The following is a 25,784-nucleotide window of genomic DNA, read 5'->3' as shown; positions in this document are numbered from 1 at the left end:
GGAGAGGGGAACTTGGTGACCGACAACTCAGACCCTTCCGTAAGTGTAAATGATGTCGGGAATGGGCAGGGAAAAGCGTTCAGGGCAGGAATAACCCCTCGGACAAGGACCCGCATCCCCGGCGTCCCGCCAAGCCGGCTCCACCCCGCCGGCCGGGGCCGGGCCGGAGGCAGCGCCCGGGCGGGACGAGCGGGCGGGAGGAAGAGGAGGGATTTCACCTGCCGGCCCGGCCCGCCCCTCCAGGTGCGAGGTGGAGCAGGAAGCGGCGGCGCCGGAGGGACCCGTGCCCGCCTCGGCGCCGGGCCCATGCGGGGAGATGGCGGCGGGCCGGGCGCTGGCCGCGCTCCTGGCCGCGCTCCTGGCCGCCTCAGCGCAGCTGCTCCCGCGGCAAGGTAGGGACAGGGACAGGGACAGGGGCAGGGCGGGCCGGCTCCCGCCGCCCTCGGCTCGTTTCCCCTACCCCCGCCCCGCTGCCCCTTCTCGCCCGCCCGGGGCTCAGCCGCCATCCCCTGCCCGCCGCCCTCGGGGGCTGCCCGCCTGGTGCGCGGCTGAGCCCGGCTCGCTTTAGCGGGCGGCACCGCGGGCGAGAGACTGGGGACTCTGCCTTTGTCCCCGTGTGCTGCTGCTGATTTAGTAACTATTAGATGTTTAAAAGTGGCGGGGGTGGTGGGGTAGAAACGCGCCCGTAATATTTGTGCGGTGGGACATTTCAGTTTCAGCACTTCGAGTCAGAACTTTTCTTTCTCTTTGAAAATGCCAGCAAGAAGAATTACTTGATCTTTACGTCCTTGCTTGCTGGAGCATTGATTATGCAAGTAACTTCACAAAGTCTTTTTTCCTGGACGGCAGAGGGGCAGCTGAATTCTCTGTAAAGAGCAGAAGGTGCCTGGACTGTGTTCTGTGTCGGATCGTGCAGTTGCCCGAGTTTTTTAGCAGACAATGGTATTGTTTATATAGAACCACGGGTGAACCGTAGATGCGGGGAAATTGAATGGCTCATATGCCTACCGAGTTAGATGGTTTAATGCTCACTACTAGCTCTGCATCTCTTGAAATTCCTGGATGCTTGTTGAAATCCCATGTATCTAACCCTGTGTGCGACTCCAAAAGAATTCCAGTTATGAACACAGGGACAGTGTGTGGTGTTTTCTTCAATTTCCAAAGTTGCTTGATTGCGAAAAATGCCCATCCTCAAGTCTAAACAGTCTGCTTAATGCTATCAGTAGTCCTTTTAAAGGCTCTTGAAGTATGAGTCTTTATGTACAAAATAACTGGTGAGGTATTTGAAGTGACTGTAAATTACCTAAAGAGTCTGATGTGAAATTTGTACCTTCTTAGTATTTCTATTACCTTTAACTGCACTGGTTCTGCTGAAGTGGAGCTCAGGCCATTATTATCATAAACAATACACACAAAATGTTTCTGTTGAAATTGGGCAGCTTGAGGTTTAAATTTCAAGCTGTGCAGTCTTTTAAATAAAATACTTGCATTTAATGTATTGCCTCTGAGTTCAGTGAATAACTGCAATTTGCCTCTCTAAGCCTCTTCTAAGGAAGAAGAAAATATGCTGTTTACTAATTGTGCTTTGCTTTCAGTGTAAACAAATATTTAAAACCTTAGATGGGCCAACACTAGAAGCAAGGGGAGGTAGACGGTCCAAGGATCTTAGCTTAATCTAGAGGAACATGGCAGAAAGAGCTCCCCAGCCTCTGGCTGGCAAATCCTGAAGTTGCTGTTTAAAGCAAAGTCGGTAACAGTGAAGTTGCACAGAACACCACTGATAGACCCAGTGGTTTGTTGCCACTGATGGTGGCCCCTCTTCCTACTTCCTTCAGTCCCTTCCTTCCCAGCCACGGGCTTCTGCCCACTGGTCTGCACAAGCACCACCACTCCTGTGTGCCAGGTCTTCTGTCACCTTCTCAAACCTTCTAACATGGTGCTTTCCTCCTCTTTGAGAACCCCCATTCCCCCAAAAAAGAGGTGGCTTAGTCTCAGCTAAGCAGCTGAGTCTCAGCTACCTTGGCAGCATGGATTGGCAAGACTGAAGGTTGGGATGGTGTGAACGGGACACGAGGCAGAGGGGAGTGGTGCCTTCATGGGTTTGTTGACACGTGAGACTTCGTGTGTCCTTCCTTCCAGTGGGAACTGCTGTTATTGCACAACCAAAACTGTTGGAACGTTTCCCTGAGCAAAGGTTTGTCCCGAAAGCCCAAGACAGCTCAGGTTAAGATTTTACTCTGCACGCCTGTGTAGTTTGTAATTTTTAAAGAGTTCCTGTTGCTCTGGTACTGTTGGTACTGGCTCTGTTGTTGCTGTGTTTTGGCTGCCTCTCTTTCCTTGATTGCAGCTCCCTCCCTTTCAGCAAGGCCGGGTTTAGGCTGAATGTGCACGTGGGGTGTGTATGAGACACACGTGGCTCCTCCTCGGGAGTGGTGACGCTCTGGTGGGACGACTATAAATTATGGTGGGCCTGTCTCTAAAGGTGTCTCTTGTCATCCTTGGTGAAGTTCTTTCTCCTCTCACCCCCCTGGTCCACCCTTTCCCAGCAGGTACAGTATTACAGCAGTCTTCCTGTAGGAAGGTGTAGGTCAAGCGTGGCTAGTCACATTGTCCTCAGAGGAGCTTGTGGGTTTTCTTGAGATGCGACTTTATGTGTAAATTATCAAGATTGGTTCTCTCAAGAAAGATGGGTTCTAACTTAAGCTGGAAAACTACAGAAAGAAGTATTTGGCGTGCTGGCTGTGCACGAATGTAGGAGTGTGAATGGAGTATTGCATATCTGACCTTTGAAAATATGTTTTCCAAATAAAAATTAGTTTCTTTGAGGCACTAATAATGAAGTTAATCAGGCTGCTATGCTGTCTATGAAACATAAACATTTCAGGTTTAAAGTATCCTTATGGATGTGATAAAATCTGCATATGTATTCTGGGATTTGTCTTTAAAATGTCATTGTAATAATAAGTGAATTTAGAGATAGTGCCATGTTGATTTTTGCTCTACCCTACAGTTATCTTTTTTCTTGGCAACTGACTGATTTGAGTCACACGTCAGTCTTAACATGTAAAGCTGCTTCATTTAATAAAATGAAAACCCCCAAGCTGTTAGCAGGGTCATTCTGCTGCTCTGACAGAATATAAATTACGTCTGTGTTTGTTCTCCTCTGAAAGTCAGTGGAAACTGGATTATTTCCATTCTGAATCACCATTTGTTCATTCGATTGAGAACCTCTCCTTTTAAGACTACAACCAATGTACATGTGCTGTAACTTTTTTTTTTTGCTTGCCTTATGCCATGATCAGTCTGGATTGCTAACTTTTTATTCTCTAGAACTAGTGTGTTTATAGTAAATTATTTATAGTGTGTCTCAGTTCTGGTGCTGTGACCTTAAATTCTTTACCAGAAAATATATACCCTTTTTTTTTTTTTTTTCCCATAACTCCAGAATTTTTTGTTTGAAATTTTGTTTTTAAGAGGTGAGTGTTGTCTGTGTTTTTCACGTGTCTGTAAGTATGCAGGGATGTAAAGGTGACGGGAAGGTTTGAGTGTGTGAGGTGGTGGGAATGTGAAAATATTTGAGGATTGATACACTGAGCTGAATTTACTGTCCATAGCAGCACAAATAACCACCGATTTGAATGCCTCCCCCCTAGACATCCTCAGTAAGGTTGTTGTCTCTGGAGTTGTGTGAATGAAGTTCCTCTAAGAGTTGTACTCTTTGTCTTGGGCTTACTCATACACAAAACTGGAAGCACCAACAAATAGCAGCCACTTAGCTACAAAATGGCTCAGGAGAGAAGAAATGGGATGTGGTAAGCCAGCTCCTGAGCCTGGCTCCTTAGGTGGCTGGCATTTTTTTTGTGCCTTGGGTTGTCACTTGATGTGGTGGCTCATCAGCCAAAAAATAATTAAGGGAAAGCATGCTGAAAAGGATTATTTCTTGGCACTGACTCAAGGCAAAGGACTAGTCAAGGGAGAAACAAGGTGAGAGGATTGGAGGCTGATGAATCTCATGTCCAGAGTACCACCATGGACCTGTGACATGGAGGAAGTTTTCTGTTAGCTAGAAGGTTGTCCTCCTCTCATTTTTATTACAGTTTTGTACATTGTCCTGCTATGCTGCAATAAGAGTTTCTAGACAGAAATCAGGGCTTGCTGTATGAAATAAGGGAAGAACCTTTCGCCTGCCTGATATCTGATACCATTTGGGTCAGTTGTACTCAGGCTTGTTAATTGCTTATATAGATTATCTTATCTACAAATAATGTTGGAATAGAAAAAAAGAGTAGGAGAAAACTACTGAAAAATAATCTGACTTCTTGAAATATATAATAGCAGCAGCAGTATTTTCACAAATAAATGTTTCTGGGATTCAGTTTATTAATGTAGCCCTTGTCAACCAGCCTAATTGATATTTATATCACCATATGTTAAATTAAAAGCTTTGTGATCCACAATTGCCAAACCTTCAGTCTTGGGCAGAGGCTGAACAACTTTGCACTTAGTGCATTCCAGAAATATTTCAAATTGGAAATAGCGTGAGGAACCATCCTGTGCTGAGAGCAAAGTAAAGATACTTTTGGCTTTACCTGTATTGACAAAAGCTGTGGATGACAGAAGCATGGCGGGTTTGCAGATTAGTGGAGATGATAGCTGAATAGCTCTTTCTTCACCAGTTTCTCTGTATTGATCCCATTCTCATTTGCTTTTCGTAACTGCTAGTGGCAAAGCATGACCTTCATCAAGTGCTGGGCAGAAGAGCAGTGAATATATTTGGAGTTGTGCCCCTTTGTGTTGTGGTCAGGGTGGGATTAGTGGTGGTGCTGGGTTTTTCCTGGGGCTGTGGGGGAAGCTGGGTGCTGCTCACCACTGCCATGAGTGGAACGTGCCTCTGAGCTGAGCTGACCAGTAGTTCTCTTACAGCAGCAAAGTCCTCCTGCTCTCTCATGGGTGCCTGCTGGAGCTCTCCCTTTGGATGTTTTCTGGTCTTGCTGTCCTTGAAGAGCTCCTAGAAAGACTCAGCTGCAGCAAAGTATGTATTAGCTAGAGAATATGGGGAAAAGTCTTGGATCACACTTTTGATGTAAATGAGCTCTTTTGCTGGACCACTCTTGTAACCTTCTGTTAAAATATTTTTTTAAATCTGCACCTTTAGTAATTTTTGTCATTTATAAACCTTTGTCTGACTAGGGGAAAAACTAAAGATATCACTTTAACAAAGCACTTCCAGCAGTTTCTGGGACAGCATCCAACTCACTGGTGCTGCTCAGGTGTCTCTGTCAAACCTCAGCTCTGGAGAGGACAACACCCACTGCAGCAGGGGTTGTCTTGTTGGAACCAAACCATTAACCAGTTCCTGAAGAGCAGCTGCTGACTTAGTGCTCTCTTATTAGGATTCGGCCAGTAGAGCCAGGTCACCATCCCTTGATTTGTAAACTTCTCAAATATCTGGCAGATGTTACCATACAGTTTCTTATTGCTTCACATCTGCTTGTGCCACCAGGGTGTGAAGGAAAGGACGTGGGCTGGGCTGCGCTTATTACATTGCTGGCTGCTGGCTTTTACAGCCAGAGCAGAGCAACATCTTGAGTTTCTGTATTGGCTGGTGACAGAAGCGAGGTTTGCTGCCTGCAGCTGAGCCTGCCTGGTGTGGATAGTATTGGTGGGACCTCCTGGAAGACCTTCAGCTGAAGAATTGTGCCATAGTGTCTAGTAGATATGCATTTCAAATATGTTAGTAAGATCTAGTCTGCCTGTGAGTGCCCAGGTTGCCATTACTGTGGAAAAAATTATTAAAAAAAAAAAAAAAAATCTATCTCCTGTACCAGGGATAGGGTCTCTGCCTATTTTATTGGATACCTTTTAAAAACCACCCAGAAGGGTGCCATGGGGCAGCCTGCTTTGAGCTGTGCCTTTTGCCTTCTTGGGGAACAAGGTGAGTGTGGTTAACTAATGTCAGATCAAACTCTTATTTTGGGAGGTAGGATAATGCTGGCGTTTTGGAATTGATCCTGGATTTTCTGAGTCCCTGGCTGTGAGACAGAGGAGAGAGCAAGCTTTGAGGAGTGGAAAGAGATGATTTGGAGTTCCTCAGAAGAGAGAGACTAAGAGCTGAGGCAGGAGGATGTTTGGTGTGGGAGGGATCCCTGATTGCGAAATGTGCTTTTACACCTTTGTTAACCAGAGCCAAGACTGAAGAGCTGCTCAGACATGCTCTGAGATCTTGTCCTCTTGCTGGCTTAAATCAAGGTAGGGATAAAAAACTGTGCAAGCAAACATACCTTTGATCAAGGGAGGCTCCTGCAGAGACCTGTGTGGTGTCAATGTTCCTCTAGCCAGTGTGACATTTTCTCTTCAAACTGTGCAGACACATGTGTCAAACATTTTATACATTGTATGCTGGTGGTCAGCTCATAGGAAGGGTTTGCTGAGCTCTCCATCTCACCTCTACAGAATCAACAACACTTCATACCTGTAAAATAATCATTAGGAAAAGGCAGCTGAGAGTCAACAGTGTCTCCCATTTGTGGTGAAAAAAAGCTTATTTTAAAAAATCTATTGCATGAGTTACATGACTGTCTTAATTATCTTCCAGAAAGGTTCTAGAGAAAGCTGTGTAAATACAGAAATGTATAGTTGTTGGGGCTTTTTTTCAGTTATTTTAAATCTGAAGATACTTTATTCCTGTTAGGCATTACAAATTAATGAATTAACAGCTTTTGAGTAGACAACCTTGTTGGCCTGGGGTGCTGACAGATCTTCTCCCGTGAGCTGTGCTGGAACGGCTTGTAACATCACTATGTCAGAAGTGTCTGCCCTTCCTCCCTGATGAGGAGGAAAATACCTACTTCTCGCCTGCTTTGCATCCCCGGCCTGGCTATCAGTTCAAACAATCAGTGATCATTAGGGGGCTGCTCTGTGCTGGCTGAGGAATGGGTGTTCTCCCCCTGGAGCCCTCTCCTGAGGTGTGGTTACCATGGCATAATTGCTATTTGCAGCATCTATCTCTGAGTTACAAGCTTTGAAGATTTTATCACGGTAATTTTCTGGGTGATTCCCTGAAAGTAATCCTTTCACAAAATATGGACCTCATATCCCAACCAGTGTGGTGGTGGAAGACAGGTCCAAATATGAGGAGATAATAATGTAATGTAGAAAGTAGTTTACATTTAAATGAAGAAGAGTTGGCTGTAGTTTGTGATCTCTTTTGTACTTGTGATCTCTCTTTTGCTGCTCACAGCACTGTTCAGGAGATGAGAGGAGTCCAAACAGTGTGTATGTGTGTCCCTGACTAACTTGGTTAATAGCTTGAAGACTGTGAAGGCAGTCACCTGGATTACATTGCAGGTGAGACTGGAGGAGTGGATGATGCTTGGGCAATTGGCTACTGCAGTTGAACTGGAGAGTTGGACTCAAATTGTCAAAGATGTTAGTAAGGTGCAAGACGACTGAGTTGGGAAAGCAAGGAGGCATTTACTCTTTCAAATATTCCTTGATGTGTTTTTGGCCAATTCGAGTGAACTGTGCAGTGAATTGTGATGCAGTTCACTGGTGTGAATTCAGTGTGGTGGTGAGGTGATGCACCACCACACTGAGTTACTGTGTTATATATACCCCTTGCTTCCCATCCTCTTGCCATGACTCTTGCAGCAGATTATGTGTAGTGGAATAAGCTCAGCAGGCTCTGAGTGTGCCTGCAGGTCAGCATCCCTGCAGGGGCTCAAAGAGGCAGTGAAGCCTCCAGGAGAGCAAACAGTGTCCCTGTGCTATCCTTGTCCCAGGCTGGTGGAACAATATCCTGCAGGGAGCGAGCTGTTCTCTGGAGAGGTGTGTTGGTTGTGTGGGTTCAGATCCCCCTGGGCAGAACAGGGGTTTGGATACAGGTATTTCATAATCAGAGCAAGTTGCTGCTACTCGTCTTGCACAGCAGCCCGGCTCCTCCAGCTCATGAATGGTGGCTGAGTCAGCCCCATCCAGCTGGGTTTCGGTAAAAATGGCAGTCATGGAACAAACCCGTGATTATACTGGAATGAGCAAACTAACAGTTTTTGTACATATTTCTGGGATAAATTAAGATCTGGGATTTCATTGTGGGTTTTGTTTTCTTGTTCTCCCTGGGGCTCTTTGGATTGTTTTAATCCACCTAGTCAAGTCTTGTGGAACGATCCATAGATCCTTATGGGTAAATTACTGCAATAAAATGCAGCTGTCAAGCCAAAACTAGTTGGACTCTGTTCTAGCTCCTGCTTTGTGTAGCAAGGTACTTTACATAGCCATATAAATTGCTATTCTGCCAAGTCCTTTGCTCGTGTATACGTACACACACTCTATGTGAGTGCTACTGACCTGACTATTTGCCAGCTGTCTTCTTGTACAGGAAAAATGTACTCCCTCTTGTACAGGAAAAATGTCCTTGTGACATTTATATGTACATGTTAAAATTACTATTAGCTGTTAGATGCAAACACAGTAAATAAATTTTGGCTCAACTCTCTGGAGTGATTTAACTTGTTTTACACTATGCAGTTTGCTTCTAACCCCAGTGGAAGAGCTCTGAGCACTAACATAACAGTTTGGAAATATCATCCTATTAAGAAAAAGCTGTGTTTGTGCAGAGAGGGGTATTACACTAGTAATAGAGGGATGCTGTGATGAGAAAACTCTCACAAAGGCACATTCTGAAATGAAGATGAGCAGTAGAAAAATTGTGGAAGGGAGGGTGTAGATTGAGATTAGGGCAGTTGATAAAATATCCAAGGGAGGCTGCAAAACTGTAATTGCTTAGAGGGAAAAAAGAATAGGGTGAGATCAGCTGTCTGCATCAGCTATGAACCAGCTCAGGACTGCAGGCTTTACCTCTAACATCTTCTAGCTGAATGATTCCATTGTTGTATAGTCAGAGACGAGATCCAGCTTGGCAATGCTTCCTCATGTTGGTTTGGATATCCTGTGTGTCATCCCTGTGCAGCAGCAATAAGGCATGGAAATTGCTTCTTTTCAATAAATGTGTCCAGTTACGGGTAATCCTAATAAAAAGGCATGCAGTGGGAGTCACAGACAAAGACAGACTGCTGTGAGTCATGAGGAGACTCACTCGTGTTTATAAAAGCTCTCCAATGAAGGTGCTCTTTAAGTCATCCCTCTCTTGTGCTGCTCATGTGTGGCTGTAGTTTGAGGGATTTTAGCCATTTGTTCATTTATTTTAATGGCTTTGGGATCACTGCATATACTTCCTGCGTGATTCTTTTATTCTACTTTTCCTGTTAGATTTGATGGTCGAATGCAGCTTAGTACATCCCTAGCAGCTGCTTGCTGTTGGCATTGCAGCACCATGCTCTTATTTCCTGGCCAAAATTATTATCTGTGGATTTTCATCTGGGCAGACTGTTTGCTTATGCATAGAATATGTCTGTTCTTATGTGGGCTTCTAGCAGGCAACTTTGCTGGCCTGAATTGGTATAGATCTGCATCCTTCTTGCCTACTGCTGTGATTATATATATACTGATTATTGAAAACACTTCTGTGATTTTGGGCAGGTTCTGTTTAGGAAAGCTGAGGAGTGGGATAAATCTATGCTGGAAAACAATATTGACCTGGCAAATATTTGATATTCTTGCAGAGAGATCAAATGAAGAATGATTATATGGTCATGGAGTCAGCAAGAGGAAGGGAAAAAAATTTTCTGAATTTGGGAAAGCAGCCGAATTTGGGTGTTTCAGGGGCTGGGGAAGAGGATACTTTGTTTTGACCTTGTAGGACCCTTTGCTTATTTCAAAGTGTTGAAAATTTATCTTCTTTGGTTTTGGCTCAGGGTGTGTATTTGTTTTGATTTAAAACTAGTCACCTGTTTAAGGCTATGCTTGAACTTAATCCTCATGACTGAAAATTAGAGCCATGTGCCAGCATGTGGTGGAGGAGTCTTGACTGTTGGTGGTCCTGGTCTCTGCCCTGTCCAGTTGGCCATGTGGCTTGTGCTGTCCCAGGGATGGGGAAAGGAACAGTGATAACTGACTAGAGAGTTAGAAACAGACTTTTCAGTAATACTTATAAACTTACAAGATGAGTATGACAATTACCTTGTGCAAGAAATAAATGTCTTTTGTCCATAGTTATTAATTATTTTGTTTATGTTATTAAAACATCATGTCTAGATGACTTAAACACTAGAAAAGTTATGAACATCATGGTCAAAGGTATTTTGTGCACTAAGAGTTGTAAAATAAAACCCCAAGAGAACCCAAAAAGAACCCAGTGGTATTGAAAATAGAACTCCGGGCTAAGTTGGAAACAGTTGTTTCGCTTTCTTTTCCAGAGACTGCTTCCTCCTGAAGAATGAGGAAGAGCAGCACTGACTGCTTGTTTAGCTTTACTCTCTTCCCCACCCCATGGACATTGCCCCTGCAATTGTCCCCTGTGTGCCTAGGAGGTCATTGTACAGGCATTTCCCAGGCTACACCATCATCTTTTTTTATTTCCTCAGGAAAATCCATATTGAAAACCTCTGCAAAAGCGTTACTAAGGCAGAAACACAGATGTAAAGTGTGCCAGCCATTGGAAGAGGCAGGAGAACGCAGTGTAGGCTCTCAGGTCAGAGAACTGTCCTGTCACTTAAATGCTGTAGGAAAGTTACTCAGTAAACAGATACTCAATAATGGTATTAGAGGGTTGGTAAACTTGTGGTTAAATATATGTGCTGCAATTTGGCAAGCCTCGTGGTGTTTGAGATTTTAATTTAAAACCTTTGATCCTGGAGGCAAATAGCTAAGGCAGTTCCAAGGACTTACTAAGTCTTTTGACTCCAAGATTGTGTAGCAAAGCTAGAAAGGCTGCTCAAGACCAGCAAAACTCAGATAAGCACATGACGGGCTCTGAGTACTCTGTTCTGCCCTCCTAGCAGTGGGGTTTTTGATGCCTGGTGTTGCCAAATCTGGAGCCACAATGTTTCCAGTGGCAAGGAAGGACCGTGCTCACTGCTTGGTCCCCGGGGCTTTTGCAAAGCATTGCAGTGAAAGTCAGGCCCTGCAAAAGCATGAGAATCCTGTAAAAATTAGGAGGTTTTTCAACCTCTCTTCAATAGAACAGATGGTTTTTGTGTGAAATTGAGCCACTAATGCAATAAGCTGCTTTCAGCAGCTGTTATGACGGAAGCTTTGAGCTGGGTTGTGTATATTTGTTGAGCGTCTCTGATGTGCCTGTGTGCCATTAGAGGGCTCTGCTGATCGAGGGTTCCCATGGTGTGTTCAGCCCCATTCCCCACAACCCCACCAGGTGAGCCCCTGCATGTCTGGGATCTGATCAGCATCCTTATCACTCCTGCACCAGCAGCAGCTGGTGTGGACCAGACTGGTGCTCCAGGGATGCTGAGCAGTTGGACAGAGCCTGGGGCATCCTGCAGATGTGTGTGAGCCAGCTGTTCTCCTACACCTTCCTGACATGCTGCCTGGTAATTGGAATGGCTTCAGGGGCTCCCTCAGGGCACTGCTCTGCTGGGTTGCCAGCACAAATCTTTTCTCATTGAGGTTAATGAACAAGAAGATTCCCAACTGGCATATGGGCAGAGCTTTGTCATGAAGCCCTGTGTGATGTCCCACTCAAGGCAGAGATGTTTTTGAACCGAACTTGGAGTACCTTTATTTCTAGATCTCTTACTATTTTTAAAATGTGTGATTTTTTTTTTTTTTTCCTCATATACACTAAAAGTCCAAGTGCTGTAGACATTGTCTGTGTGATTCTGTGCTGGTGATTTTGTCTTCCATACACTAAAATAAGGAGTGGAGAGCAATGAAAACAAGCAGCAGAAAACTGTCTGTCCTGTCCTCAAGATTTTCACCAGGGGCTGGGGTATAGTTGACTTCACTGCAAACTTCACTTATTTCAGCCAGGACTGGCCTCAATATTTGCTAAGCATTCAATTGAAGTTAATAATAGTCATCTTAAATGTCCAGTAACTACTCTCTGGTGTCTTATATTGTGTGTATATTTTTAGAAGACAGGTTTGAGTCATTTTTTAAATAAACTGCTACCGATAAAATAAAAGATTATTCAACAAGCAGTTTATTCAGTGGCTCCAGTATTTCCTGTGAGAGCTGCTCCTGCATCTGGCAGTACTTGAGGATAGGTTGAAATCTGTGAAGTATTTCCCAAAAGCTGTGAATCAATGATGGTCATGGCAGAGATGGAGAGGAGGTGTCCAAGCACACACAATCTGTTTTAGGCCACAGATGTGTTCTGTGCTGGTGAGGGGCACTGCACAGACATCCAGTACCTTCAGGGAATGAGTTGTGAAGGGTGGGGAGGGTAGGAGAGGGCCATGACTGCACCTAAAAATATCTGTTGGTATCTGCTTTTGGTATTGCTGGAATACCTCATCTGGCCTGCAGTAATTGTTGAGGTACACCCACAAATTCATCTGTTACCATTGTCTGTGATTAAAGTTGAAGCTCTTTTTTTTTGTTTGGCTGCTGAATAAACTTCCTGAATTGAGTCGTGACTTGATGGGTGCTTTCAGAAATGAAGCGGGCTGTGTGATAACAAACTCAAAACAAAAATCAGGAGAACAAAAATTTGGAAGGAATAGCTGAGCTACTTTTTAAATGTGAAATAAATTACACAGGTATGGGTAAATTGGAGCAGAACAGATTGTGCACAAATTCCCTGTATACCTCTCCTGGGCACATGCAGCAAGCATATTTTTATGTTTCTGTGCTGGAAAAGAGGAGGTATTTTCTGTTGGTACAACACCAGAGGCTCCTGAGAAGTGGATGCTAATATTCAGACTCTGTGGCATCTGTGGGGCTGTGTGGAGAGCCTGGTGTTACTCATATGTGTTAGTAACAAAACACCTCTGTTCTATGTATTTTTTCTTTCTTAGCTTCCTTTACAATCTCTCTTCATAAAGCGGACAACACCACAGTTACGATTAAACTGAAACCCGGTCTTCCACCAAGCTGTCGAATCCGTATGAAAAATGTCATCATGTCTGAACTCAAGATAAAGCCTGGGGAGAATGTGACTTTTGCCTTTACCTGTAGTACTCCAGAGAAATATTTCATCACAGAAATTCGGAAAAATATTGGTAAGATACAGATTTTTGATTTTTCCCCAGTGGTAATTTTCCTCCGGTAAAATCATGTGCTTTTTTTCCTGCTGCTGTATTAAGGTATCTGCCATAATCTTAGGTAAGAAATCTTTGAGCACTGATCAGTAACCTTGAATGACTGCTACAGCTATGCAAGCTGAAGAAGTCTGTATGGCAGCTGGCAGAATTAATGTTGACTTGGCTGTGTTGGAAACAGCTAGAAGGCAGTTTGTTGCATTAATTCCTTGCTGCCTTTCCTTTTTCCATGATTTATAAACCCATCAAAGAATCTTTTTGTTCCCGTCAAAAACCTCTGAACACTTATAATAATATATTATGTATTTGATGAACAGCTTGGTTGTGTCTACAAGGACAACAGAAACATTGAAGACCTGCACATGTTTCTTTATCAATAATGAATGTTATTGAAATCAAGAAACTGTAAATTCAGAAGTGTAACTAAAGCTTCTTCTGCTTTGAATGCTGTCCCTGGTGTATGTAATCTTTAATGGCATGAACATGTGCTACTTCTCAACTAGATCTGAACTTCATTGGGTATTCAGTCTTTAGTAACATCTTAATTATTTCTGGGGTGATGTTCAAAGATAATTCTCTTCATGTTTTGGAATTTTATTCATATGATTCACGCAGATAGTAATGCTCACTATATCTCATATATTTGCAAGTTACACTTGTGATATTTCTTCTTTTAAGTTGAAGCCTAGGCATGGGTTTAAGTTACTTATTTTGGGTGTCAATCAGTTGCTTGGATTTTCAAGATGAAAGTTTTCTGGGTTCCCCCCAGAATGCTGCAGTGGCATTTGTTGTTGTTCATCTGGGCACCAAAGGAACAAAAATAGTTCATGGCAAGCAGTAAAAAATTTAAAGATGAATGATTTGCCAGGAACTCTCTGGGGAACATGGGATAAAATGGATTCTCTATATCTGTGATTTCCAGCTCTCTTGACACTGCATTTGTCCCTTTGCCCATTCAGACTCTGCCCTATTTACTAAATACCTTCTAAATTCTTCAGCAAACAAGGTGAAATACTAGGGACAATGAATCCCTCCTATTAGTCAGCCTGACTAAAGCAGGTTTATCCTGTCTATTCTGTGGGCTGGGAGTCCTGTTTGGAGACAGCCTGTGACCATGTCACAAGAGTGTCTTTTAGTGCACGTAGAGGAAAAAGATGAGTGCAACCTAAAAATTGTGATAATAGCAAGGAAGGGGAAGTATCAAACTCCCCATTTAATGGAATGCTTTCCATAATGTATCACAGCTCTTCTCTCTCTGCATTTAGACTGTGTGTCAGGCCCATGTCCCTTTGGAGATGTTCATCTTTACCCACTGGGGCTACCTCGCCTTAACAGGACTTATATCTGGGACGTGAAGGCAAGTACAAAAGCTGGACTTGAACTAAAATTTTCTACCTCCTGGCTAAGACAGATTAAACCAGGAGAGACGTGCCCAGACTCCGTTAGCTACAACATCAACAGCTGTATTGATAAGGCCATGGTCAACATTGGCACTTTCTGCAGGAATGGCTCCGTGTCTCGCATCAAACTGCTGGGAGGGGTTGTCATGTCCCTGCACCTCCCATGGCACTTGCCTCTCACCACCTCAGGCTTCAACATAGCCAACAGGGCTTCCATAAAACGTGAGTACAGAGTAGTGCAGCTGCCCTCTGCAGATTGCAGCAGAACCTATTTCAACCTTTCTTCACCACTAACCTTGCAGTTTTGGTGCTGCTATCCCTAACTCCCTTCTGCTTCATCTTTTCTGCAATCTATTGTTGTATGATCTTTAGTTTAGTTAGATGGTGTTCTTCTGGAGTCAAAGTATTTGATTAAATACATTAATAATTTTAAATCTCCTTAAACTTCTTAAAACTTAAACATACCTGCTTTCTTGTTTTTGTGCATTCAGCTAGGTGCGACTAGGTAGTATAATTAAAATGAGCCAGAGAGTTTTTTGCTGGTTGCAGTGTGTAGTTTGGCTTCTTTTAAAAAAGTTTCTTTAACTTCTGGAGCCTCAAACCAATACCTCTATTCTGCAGAGGACTGTGGGAAAAGGCGAAGCAGTGTCTGGAAGGCACAGGAGGCTGCATAAATACATTTATCTGTTTCAACCTGCACAATAACGTAAACTGTTGTGTAATAATCTTCCTAAAATACCTGGAATATTATACAAGAATCAGTGGGTTACTTCGTGATCTCATGACAAATCTTGTTCTGCACTTGAATTCTAGTGTTGTTGCTATCAGTTATAAAAGAAACCTGGTCCAGGTTCAAGCTTCTAGAACATGAGTGTTTTGTAATTCCTGGCACTCCTCACACTAGCACATCATCACTGGAGTCCTGGAGTGGGACCATAATTTCCATGTACCCAACTTCACACTGCCAAGAGTCATCCAAGGATAAAGTGTCTTATGCAGCCTGCACCGTTCACATTTGTGTTTTATTGTGCCTATTTGAGGATTTTTACTGGTGTGCTTTTGTTAAATTTAGGAGGTTTTTGTAAAGAGAGCTACATGTTCCTATAAAAGCTTGCATCTTTTGTTTCCTAAAATCCAGTGAAGCAGAAGCATTTATCAGGTTGTGTTTGCTCTTGCAAGTCCAAATGTAGAAATAGGATCTTGCCTTTGCCAATAATAAAGGCCTGTCTGTCCATGTGCTTGAAAGGTTAACCTGCTAAACTGCAATTGCAGTATTAATACGTTCTTTACCTTTTCCCTAATTGAAGACATAAGAATCAACTTAAGTATATGTTTTAGTCTGAGTGTTTTGTAATAACCTAACCTGTAGGTGGATTGGGTGATTTCACTGTCAAAATAAAAAGACTCTGCTTCTTGGGTACTAGATATGCCAGTGTGTCTTCAGTAACTGGAACTTGTTTTATATGTTGTGATTCCTTCCCTGTTTTAGGGTTATCCATCATTGAATCCATTTTGAAGGGGGAGTCTTCAATCACCCTGATGTCCCCTAACTACCCGCTGGGCTTTCCAGAAGACGAGCTCATGACGTGGCAGTTTGTGATTCCTCCCAATATGAGAGCAAGTGTGTTCTTCCACAACTACAGCCTCTCCAACTGCGAAAGGAAGGAGGAGAGGGTGGAGTACTACATTCCTGGCTCCCCCAGCAACCCGGAGGTGTTCAAGCTGAGCGACAGCCAGCCTGCCAATATTGCTGGCAGTTTCAACATGTCCCTGCAGGGCTGTGATCAGGATGCCCAGAACCCGGGCATTCTTCGCCTGCTCTTCCAAGTTGTTGTTCAGCACCCGCAGGTTGATGAGAGTAAGTACCTGCCTGCCCTTTTTGTTGCTTTCGCTTACAGATGTCTGGCCTGAGCACCACAAGGGAGATAAATACTCTTTTTTGGTTTTTTACTTGAACTTTGGTCACTCTATGAGTTTAAGGAGGTTGCCAAGCAACGCTGAGGACTGTTTTATTGCCCAGGGTACCACTGGCCACCTGTACAGCAAGGCACGCAGCAATGTTGAAATTTGCAATTTGCAATGGAGTATTTAGTGCTGCTGTATTTTTTACACCGTAACTTAAAAATGGAGACTCCTTTCCCCTTTCCAGCACCTGAATCATGTAATTGAAAAATGCCTTTAGCAGTTTTGCTTTCAAACATGAGATAAAGATAATTCTTTAAAGTGTGAACCTGTTTTTTTGTTTCCTGCATGAGCAGTTGCACCTAACAAGGTGAAACCCACAGTCATGGTAGGTAGCAATATCTGTTGCATTAGCTGGTGAATTGAGAGGTGTAAAATGTCTCTGTATTACTAATGGCATCAATATGCATCTTACCTTCCTTTCTTCCTTTGAGTTTTAATTTTGCTTCCTAGAAGAGGTTGAACATCAACAAGTGTGAAGAAGTCACATTAAACACAAAAGTTGTCAGTAAAACATTCCACCTATAATATCCCCTACATATTTGGATGTTTTTTATATTTTTTCTCTACATAGAGAAAAAGATTTTTTTGTTGTTTTCTAGCCTCAAAGTCTGATTGCTTTAGCACAATGACTTGTAATATTGGAGTGTTTCTCTAAAAACAGAAATAAAAGGCCTGTCTAGGTAATGAACCATGGAGTTAATGATTTAACCTCCGACTTTGCAGCTCTGACCTCAGTTCAAGGTGAAGGTTAATAATCAAGGTGTACTCACTGCAGAAGAGTAGGTGAAGGAAAGTCCACACTTGACTGCCATTGTGTCAGGAGCTACTTAGAGGCTTTCTAAGTAATTTTAGAGAGAATAAGGTTTGAATGGCTTGTGCCCTGAAGTCACATAGCCAGAAAGGATCTGTAGCATCTCACGGTTACAATTCTTTGTTCTTTGTCTGTCTAGCCTGGCTCCATTTATGAACAGCAAATCCTCACAGAATAGTTGTTAACAAAATTGTGTTTGCTTACATTTATTGTGTGTTGCATCTTGGAAGCTAGAGAGAATGAAAACATTATATTCAGTTAATCAGCTTTATCTCCCTTCTTCTTTGGAAAGCAGAAAGAATTTTAATATATTTATGGCCAGTAGACAAGACGATAATCACATAAAAAATTAAAACCAGGTTGTCATTCTGTGAATGAAATGCAAGTAATAAACCATTTGGATTTAAGAAACAAGAGTGGTTTCTCTAGGGATTTTATAGGATTTCATGATTGATTTTGTAGTTATATAAGTTCCATCAAAGATTCAAATTTAGCCCTCAGGTTGCCATCTGCATCATTGCTCTTATTAAAAATTCATTGCTATCTGCATATTCTCAAAGCTTCCCAAACATTTGGGTATTCCACAGCTGTCTGTGGTACTTGTCATTAAATAAGAAGAAAATGTAGCCCTTTCCAGTCACAATAACTTCTTGATCTGACTCTTCCTATGTTTAGCTGCTGCAGGAAAAAACATTCTGAAAAGTTATAACCTTGCATTAGGAGTCCAATTTGTTGTGCCAATGACTTGGATAATTCCACTTGACCACTTGCCTTTTTGTCTGACTGATCTCCCACACAGGAGAAAGCTATTTTATTCACTTTTGTGTATGACTCTGAGATCTGTAGCTAAAGCTAAAACCAGAAAATGAAGAGTAATAATAGAGTATGTGTGTATGTACTATTTTCCCCCTGTCCTTTGTAGAATCATTGAATGGTTTGGGTTGGAAAGAACCTTAAAGATTATCCAGTTCCAAACTGCCCTGCCATGGGCAGGGACACTTCCACTTGGCTGCTTGCTTTCTTTGACATCAGAGAGAAGTGCCTTAGTAACAGCATCAGGATGTTGCATGGATCCAAAACCTATCTTTCCACATGACAGTCAATCTTTATGAACTACACTTGCATTTTTTTCCTCTTTCCTCCTATTTTCTCCTTCCAGATGTTCCAAGTATTTGGTGTAACAGCTGCTCATATAACGGGGTGAGAAGAGGTGAAGGAAGTTCTGCTTCAAACTGTGCTTCTTGGCTGTAATTGCTCTGGGGTGTTTTTTGTTGCAGATGTCACCCATTTGGTCGACCTGAGCAAGGAGAAGAACGTGACTGTGACAATACACTCAGAAGGGTGGCCCAGCCACATCCCCCTCATGTCTGAACCCATATGCCTGATCTGCAAGGATCCTCGCACCTGTGACCGTGTCTTGACTTTAACCTCTGGTGCTGTCTACAAGATCTCCTTTCTGTGCAAGGACTTGTCCCGGCTGAGGATCACGGCTGAAAAAGGCATAGGTACTACAAAGGTGGTTTGATGCTATTCCTTAGGGAATGCTTTTGCATGTTTTTCCCCAGGGGTCAGCCAAACTTGCTCCCTTGCTTTGGCTTTAAATGGATTGAGGTTGGAAACCAGGTGTTGGCCAGCTGGGAGATGGGTACAATGAATCTGGAGGTGACCTTGTTCAGTACATCACTCTGCCTTTAAGAATAGAAACTGCATAGCTTTTCCTAGAAGAGAAGAGATAGAAGTCACCTAAGTCACTGCAAAATATGGAAACAGAACCAGAGAGCCATAAATCTGCTCATGAAAATACAGGACCAAGGTTGCCATCAGGAGTGCATCTTGTTCTGCATACGTGTCTCCTTGCTATAGGATTTTCCCAAATGGTTTCAACTACAGGTAGAAAAGAGACTTGAAGTATCTGTACCTTGACTAGTCTGCAGCAATGTCTCAGTCAGCAGGTATATCTTGAGTGAATATGTTTGTTTTTTTGGCGTCCTGCACCTGTTAAGGAAAGCTCTTTAAATACAAACAATACACGTTTGGATAAAGGTTACTAAGAGAGGATATTTTCTATAGGTAGATGCTTATCTGGGTCTGCAGACCTGATAGTACTTTGCGTGTGCCCAGGCATTTCATTTGCAAGAAATGCCCAGCCCTTGGGATTTTGTTTTTGTTTTTGCAGGCTGTATGGATATTCGTTGGTGTCAGAGGAAGATCTATTCCCTTTCAGTGCCTAAGGCTATTACCCGATTGCCAATTCGACTGCATACGTTTATTTGGAAGCTCTTGGCCACTGATATGATCAACATAGAAATTACATCTCCGTCCTTGAAACTTCAGCAACGTGTCCAAGAGCAGAGGTGCAACACAAGTTATGGTTACAGCATTGTTAGTGCCACCCCAGAGACAGAGCTGAATGTTGGCATATTCTGTCCTGGTGGATCTATTGAAAAGATTCAGATGAGGAATAATATCACCATATCCTTAAATACATTTGGTAAAGGATTCATCAATGGGTCTGTCCCTCAGGATTTGAATATGTCTTTCGTGCCACATATTAAAGGTAAGGTAGTGTATTTTATACTACTTTGTTGTACGGTGATCTCTTAATAGGCTTATTAAAGCACTTATGGATAAACAGAAATTAAGAGTTCAATTATTTAGCAATGGCTGTAGGACTAGATTCTAGAATCAATCTTTGTGTGAACCAGTGATATGGTTTATTTCAGGAAGAGAGAAGGAGCTTTGTATTCTAGGTAGTGGATAGTTGATTGTGGCAAATTCTGCAGGTATGTCTGTATTTATTGTGATAACACTGATGTGGGAAAGGACAATAATTGTCAAAACTAAGTTTTCTTCTTTCCCTTTGCTACAGATGAGTGCATATTCACTGTGAGTCCAAATCCAAAAGCTAAAGTTTACTTGCAGACTCCCAACTGGCCTCATGGTTTACCTCCTTACGTTTCCATATCCTGGTTCATCGTTGTGCCCAGCAAGCAAACTGCCCGCCTTGGGTTCTCCGAGGACCGCATGGGCGTTGCCTGTGAGACGGGCCGTGCCTATGTCAACATCAAGGAAGAGACTCTGGGAGCAGAGGAGATCGTGCGCCGTGAGGATGAGCTCCTGCCCCAGCCCCGAAATATGCTCCACAGCTTCTGGGTGAACGTCTCCAACTGCAGACCTGTGGATAAGACACAGCTGGCCTTGCAGTTCTGGGTGACTTCTGCTGACAAGCAGATAGGTGAGTCCTGTAAGGTTGTGGTGGTTGGTCTTCTGCTTGTTTCCTTGCTTTCCTCTGAGGTAACGGTAATGGATGATGGTCCTCCAGGAATCTCACAAAGCAGTTTATGAGATTCCTGCCTTTGGAAGTCTGTCCCTCAAAAACTTCAGAGAGTTTCAGCTTGATGTTTCTAGGAGCTGGGGAGGAAGGAGGGATTTTAATGTGGTATGGTTTATGGAGCAGGGGGGAGGTGTGTTTCTGGGTTTTCTTTCATTGACACAAGAAACGGCAAGGATCAAGGTAGTAGGACCAGATTTCATTAAAAAAAAAAAATTAATTTAGCTTTTTTAAATGGAGATAACAGACAGAATATATAATAAGATCAAGTGATGTTTTTGCCTTCCAGGGTCACAGACCTAGTGAACAACCTGGGATTTGATTATGCTAAGTTATTCATTCAAGTAGTCCTCACTTCATGTTAGCAGTTCAATTAGTCTCAGTGTTCACATGAGCAAGAAATCCTCCCTAGGACAGGTCTGACCATTTAATGGAGATTGGGCCCTAACTGCTACCAGCAAATTCTGTTTTCTTGTTCTCTTTCATCTCCCTGAAATATGAACAGTTTTTTTTTTTTTTAAGATGAGGGGGCATTTTGAGGGTAGGCTTTGCTTATGTAAATTTGCTTCACATTTGCACTTTCTAATTTTTTGATCTTTTTTTTTTTTTTAATCTGTGCTTCCTTTGAAACTTGCAGCATTTTTCTTTGCTTATGCCTAGACTTCCCTAATCAATTTTATGAGTCCTAGAAAAACCCAGGTAAACACAACCTGTATATTTCAGTGACAAGATGGTTCTGAGGGGAATCTGTGGAAATGCCAGTATTATTTCTTTTGAGTCCTTCTCTATTTCTTTCTGTGTTTTCATCTCTTCTTTGCCTATTCAGTCGGAGACGTGTGAGATACTGTAGGTAAGTTTAGCAGTGCATGGGCTGTATCAAAAACTCTTGGAGGAGGGTGGTTTGGTTGGTTTTTTTGATTGTGCTCCACTGTCAACAGCAGGAGTTTATTGTTGCTTGGCCTCCAATCTCTTGGAAATGGCTTGTGTTGCCCTGTGGCAAGCGTGGCTTAGGAACTCCTGCTCTGCCAGCAGCTGCTATGCTTAGAAAACTCTTAAAGAGGTTCAAACCCAGACAAATTTTAAGAGAAAGCTGGGTGTTCCTTCTTTTGCTCAGTGTCCTTGTTCCTTGTCTGTTTGCAGACCTTGGAATCATACTTGCTGTGGTGGCTGGGGCTGGAGTTCTCACAGTGATTGGACTGGCCGTGTGCTGTGTTAAGAAGAAGTAAGTTCATAATTCAGCTTGTGTAACTTAGCAGTTCAAGAGGGTATTTTGGGAGAGCTGCTGGGCCCTGTCTTTCATGTATTGATATCCTTTGAACCAGGATCTAAAGCATGAGGAAGGCACAGTGGAAGTAGTGTTGACCCCGAGAATGCTTCTTTACTCTAAAGTGAATAACTGCAAGAGCAGAGCAGCATTCCCAGAGTCACATTATTTCAACCTGCAGAGCACTGCTTTCCTTGGCCTTAAGTGCAGGCTTTCAGGTGTACTGTGAGTCAGGTGTTGGTTGGACCTCCTCAGCAGTCCCTGCAACATGAAATCCCAATGAATGTGGCTGTTGCATGCATGACTCCGCTCAGGTCTTTGTTCAAACAAGCTGTGAACTCATGCAGATACACTAAGAGCTTTCTTTCATCCGCACAGCCTCCAGCAACTTCTGAAGTTTGCACATCAAGTGGGAGCAATTTTCTGTGAGATGAGCCCTTGGGGAGAGAAGTGAGTTGTGCAAAGCTTACATGCATGGCATTGCTCATATGAGCAGAGTCTGAAGTCATTGGTAGCCTGGGCTTTCTGATACATGTATGCTCAGTGCTGTCAAGGTGATTGGTCCTGAAGCTGTAGAGCTGGAATGAAGTTATGCAATATGGTGACTAGTGCAGTTAAGAGCACATTTTTCTGCCCCACAGGAAAGACTTTACAAGTGCAGACTTAAAAGTCTCAAGTTCAGCCTTTGTTCTTTCCAATTTGGGGTCAGTGAGTCAGGAAGATATAATTTAGAAAAATTCACTTGACTTTCATTTTGACACACTGTCTTGTCTTCAGTAACAGAGCAATGTTTTTGTGAGGATCTAATGGTCTCTGGGTCTTACTAGTGCCAGTGGATATTGTGGAACTCAGTTCAGTTCAGTGCACAGCCAGAGCCCCAGTGCTTGAGAGACCATTGGAGTTAATCTTGCAAACTTCAGTGTCAGAGAGCAGCAGTGGGTAACCAAATAGCATGAAGTTTTTTTCTGCTCTGTTAAAAAAGAATGTCAAAGATATTTCTCCCAAAATTACAAGTAAAGCCTTTAATCCAGGTAGACTGCCTGACACTGTATGGTTGGGATGAGTGAACAGAAGGTGTTGTTATTGAGTTCCAACACGCCAGACGTGCTGTTTTTAATCTGTTAACAATTTCACCTCTGTAACAGGAAGAAGAAAACCCAGAATCCCATGGTGGGAGTGTACAATAGTAATGTGAACACCCACATGCCTGGAAGAAAAGGTTTATTCGGAAAAGAGAGGAAAAACAATGAGTCTCATGTCTATGCAGTTATTGATGATGCTGTGGTCTATGGACACTTACTGAAGGAATCCAATGGCTCAGTCTCTCCAGAAGTCGATGTCTATCGGCCTTTTGATGGACCCATTGGTAGCTTGCCACCTTCTCCACCTCCATTCTCCTTTAGAAAAGACATTAAACGCTCTTCTAACACCGAGGAGGAACCTCTGCCCCTGACAGACACAGACCAAGACACTTACACGTTTGCTCATCAGAAATCAGGGCAGTCAGAGAACAATGGAGATGCAAATAAAAAGGATAAGGGAGATACAAGCGTACCCTTGCTGGAAAATAAGGAACGGGATGGTTTAGTGGAATAATTTTATGGCAGGTATAGCAGTTTCCTGTGGAAACACAGGTGTAAGGACAGTGGCCCAAGACAAAAACATACTGAAGAGGAGTGTTATTTTTAAATATGTTTTTATCTTGTTTTGTTTCATGTGTGTGTTTTCAGTTGTTTTTTGTCTTTTTTTTTTTTTTACTTCAGCGGTTGATAGCTTTTAGTTTCAAAGTGAACACCTAGCAAACTCAGTATCAGTCAGGACTCTCCAGGACTGGTTGTGAAACAGGTGCCAAAGCTGTGCTTTCTACTCTATGGGCATCAGGAAATTTAATTCCTAACCACCAGCTTAAAACTGGATGCTGGTAGTGGGGAGAGTGTTCTGTCCAGTATTTCCTCCTCTCACAAACCATTATTTGTCTGAGTGTTGGTTGGTGACTCCTAGAAGATGCAGACTGTCTCAAGGCAGCTCCAGGTTGCACACGTCCAGGCGATCTGCTAGTATCTGACCAAAAGTGACTGTCTCCTTTCCATTGCTTGCAGCTTGAAAATCCATCAGATTTAGCATGCCAGTGGCTGTCTGAATGTAGTGAAACACCACTTGTGCTTACTGGAAGAGCTCCATGCATGTAAATGTGTGTGATCACTTGAGCTTGGGCTCTTCTCCTTCAGAAGACAACTTAGGGGCTTTCTCTAAGTTTCAGCTGATGTTGTTATGCTTGGATTGCACCATGTGAGCTTACACCAAAGACTATTTATTTGCTCTTTGACAAAACAATTTCAAAAGTCTAAACCAATTTGTGGTTCAGGTGCCTGTGACATTTTACTAATACCTTGCACTTTTGGTTCAAGTGAGAGTTAGGATTCAATAAAGAAATAATGATGTGGTCATTCAGCTGTTTACCAGTGCTTTTTACTTCACTTGTTACTAAGGTTTAAAATACAGGGTAAAGAAAATTGTTTACAGCAGCTGATATCTCTGAAATGCAAAGAATGAATCCATAAGAAAAGCCTAGATGTTTTAATTTTTTTTTTTTTGGTGTATCAGTCTGAATTTAGTAACCATGTTGTTATGATGGTGGGGAGAGTTCTTGACTTCTGGCAGAACTTACATGTCAGCTGTCTAGCTGCCCCTGAAAGGTATGTCTTGAAATCAGGTCTCATTTTAAGTGCTGTAGTTAGCTGTATGCCCCTCAGTTTCTGTGCCTTTGACAATACGAGGGCCAGATTCCTTGTGCGAATGAAGTAGCCTTTTATATACAAATTTCTGCCTTGTTCAGGTGTGCAGTTTACTGAGGGTGTTTGTAATTTTGTGAGCAGCACTAGACTCAACGACTGGAATTTCTCTCCAGATACCTTACCGTGGCTGTTTCTGGCTTAGCGATACACAGAGACATGAAACTTTTAGACAGGTGTTGCATGCAATGATGCTAAACATATAATAATATTTAAAATTAAAATGCCTTTATTAGAAATCTTACTGTTTACATTAAGTAAAAGTGTGGATTTCTTCCTGTGTTAACTATGCTGGCACTGCTCATTGACTATTCGGTCAAGTGTGTGTATTTAACAGTGTGTTAATACTGTTTGGACCTCTACACAATTCAGTATAATGTCATACCTGACACAGTTTGCTGTAGCATATATCAAAAGACATGCCACCATAAGTGCCTTTAATTGTTTCAGGTATCTTCCTGCACATTTTTATCACTTTCAATACCGAAATGTGTACCCCTAGGTCTCTGGCTACTCACTGGGATCACATATTTCAAAGTATACTGGATCATTTTGATGTCATTTGAGAAGTTAAAAAGATTTCTGCAATACTGGTATCAGCTATTGTCAGATAACTGAATTGCCAATAATTATTTTATCAGCGTAGTCCAGTTGTGCATTTGTCTGGTCAATGTTCCTCACTTCTCTTTCATTGAATAGTCTGTAATAGAAATTCAAGGCTTTCTCATCCCTCTAGCTCAACTTCTGCAGTTCTTCAGATGAAATTTTTAGTTCATGTTCTTTGTAACCAACATAAAGAAAACATAATGGAGGTTGGGCTTTTGTTCACAGCCTCTTGATCCTTGAGAATATGATTCTTATTGACTAATACTTTTATGTGTTCTGTTTTAACTCAGCTTTTCATGTGGCAGTATAAACCTTAGTTTACAGATGTCCCCAGTCTAAGGTTGACTTTCACTATGCCTATTTGGTGTGTTTAAAGAAAGAGTTCAGGCATAGATTTCAGTTGTTTTACATTAAGTTGTGGCTTATTTTTTTTATTATTAAATAAATAAATAATAATGCTACTGCCAACTGGAATAACTAATGTATTTCCTTTTTTTGTG

General features: G+C 42.5%; 1 protein-coding gene across 2 annotated transcripts; it reads left to right on the top strand.

Moving 5' to 3' along the window:
- The first annotated feature begins 233 nt into the window (after window positions 1–233).
- Window positions 234–24,337, top strand: CDCP1 (CUB domain containing protein 1). 2 transcript variants are annotated; one of them, XM_085573306.1, is made up of 9 exons: window positions 234–392; window positions 12,873–13,076; window positions 14,381–14,737; window positions 16,005–16,373; window positions 18,569–18,796; window positions 19,468–19,848; window positions 20,161–20,526; window positions 21,763–21,844; window positions 23,032–24,337. In XM_085573306.1, the coding sequence occupies exons 1-9, from the start codon at window positions 317–319 to the stop codon at window positions 23,480–23,482; spliced, it is 2,514 nt and encodes an 837-aa protein (XP_085429432.1). In that variant the 5' UTR covers window positions 234–316; the 3' UTR covers window positions 23,483–24,337. The 2 variants fall into 2 exon arrangements, with proteins under 2 accessions (XP_085429432.1, XP_085429434.1); XM_085573308.1 differs by lacking the exon at window positions 234–392 and having other exon boundaries at window positions 12,936–13,076; window positions 14,527–14,737.
- Window positions 24,338–25,784: the final 1,447 nt, after the last annotated feature.

The sequence above is a fragment of the Lonchura striata genome, chromosome 2, assembly GCF_050655825.1.
Source record: "Lonchura striata isolate lonStrDom1 chromosome 2, ASM5065582v1, whole genome shotgun sequence".
NCBI classification, from domain to species: Eukaryota; Metazoa; Chordata; class Aves; order Passeriformes; family Estrildidae; genus Lonchura; species Lonchura striata.
Note: the sequence above shows the minus strand (reverse complement) of the source record. Positions and strands in the feature narration are given on the sequence as shown.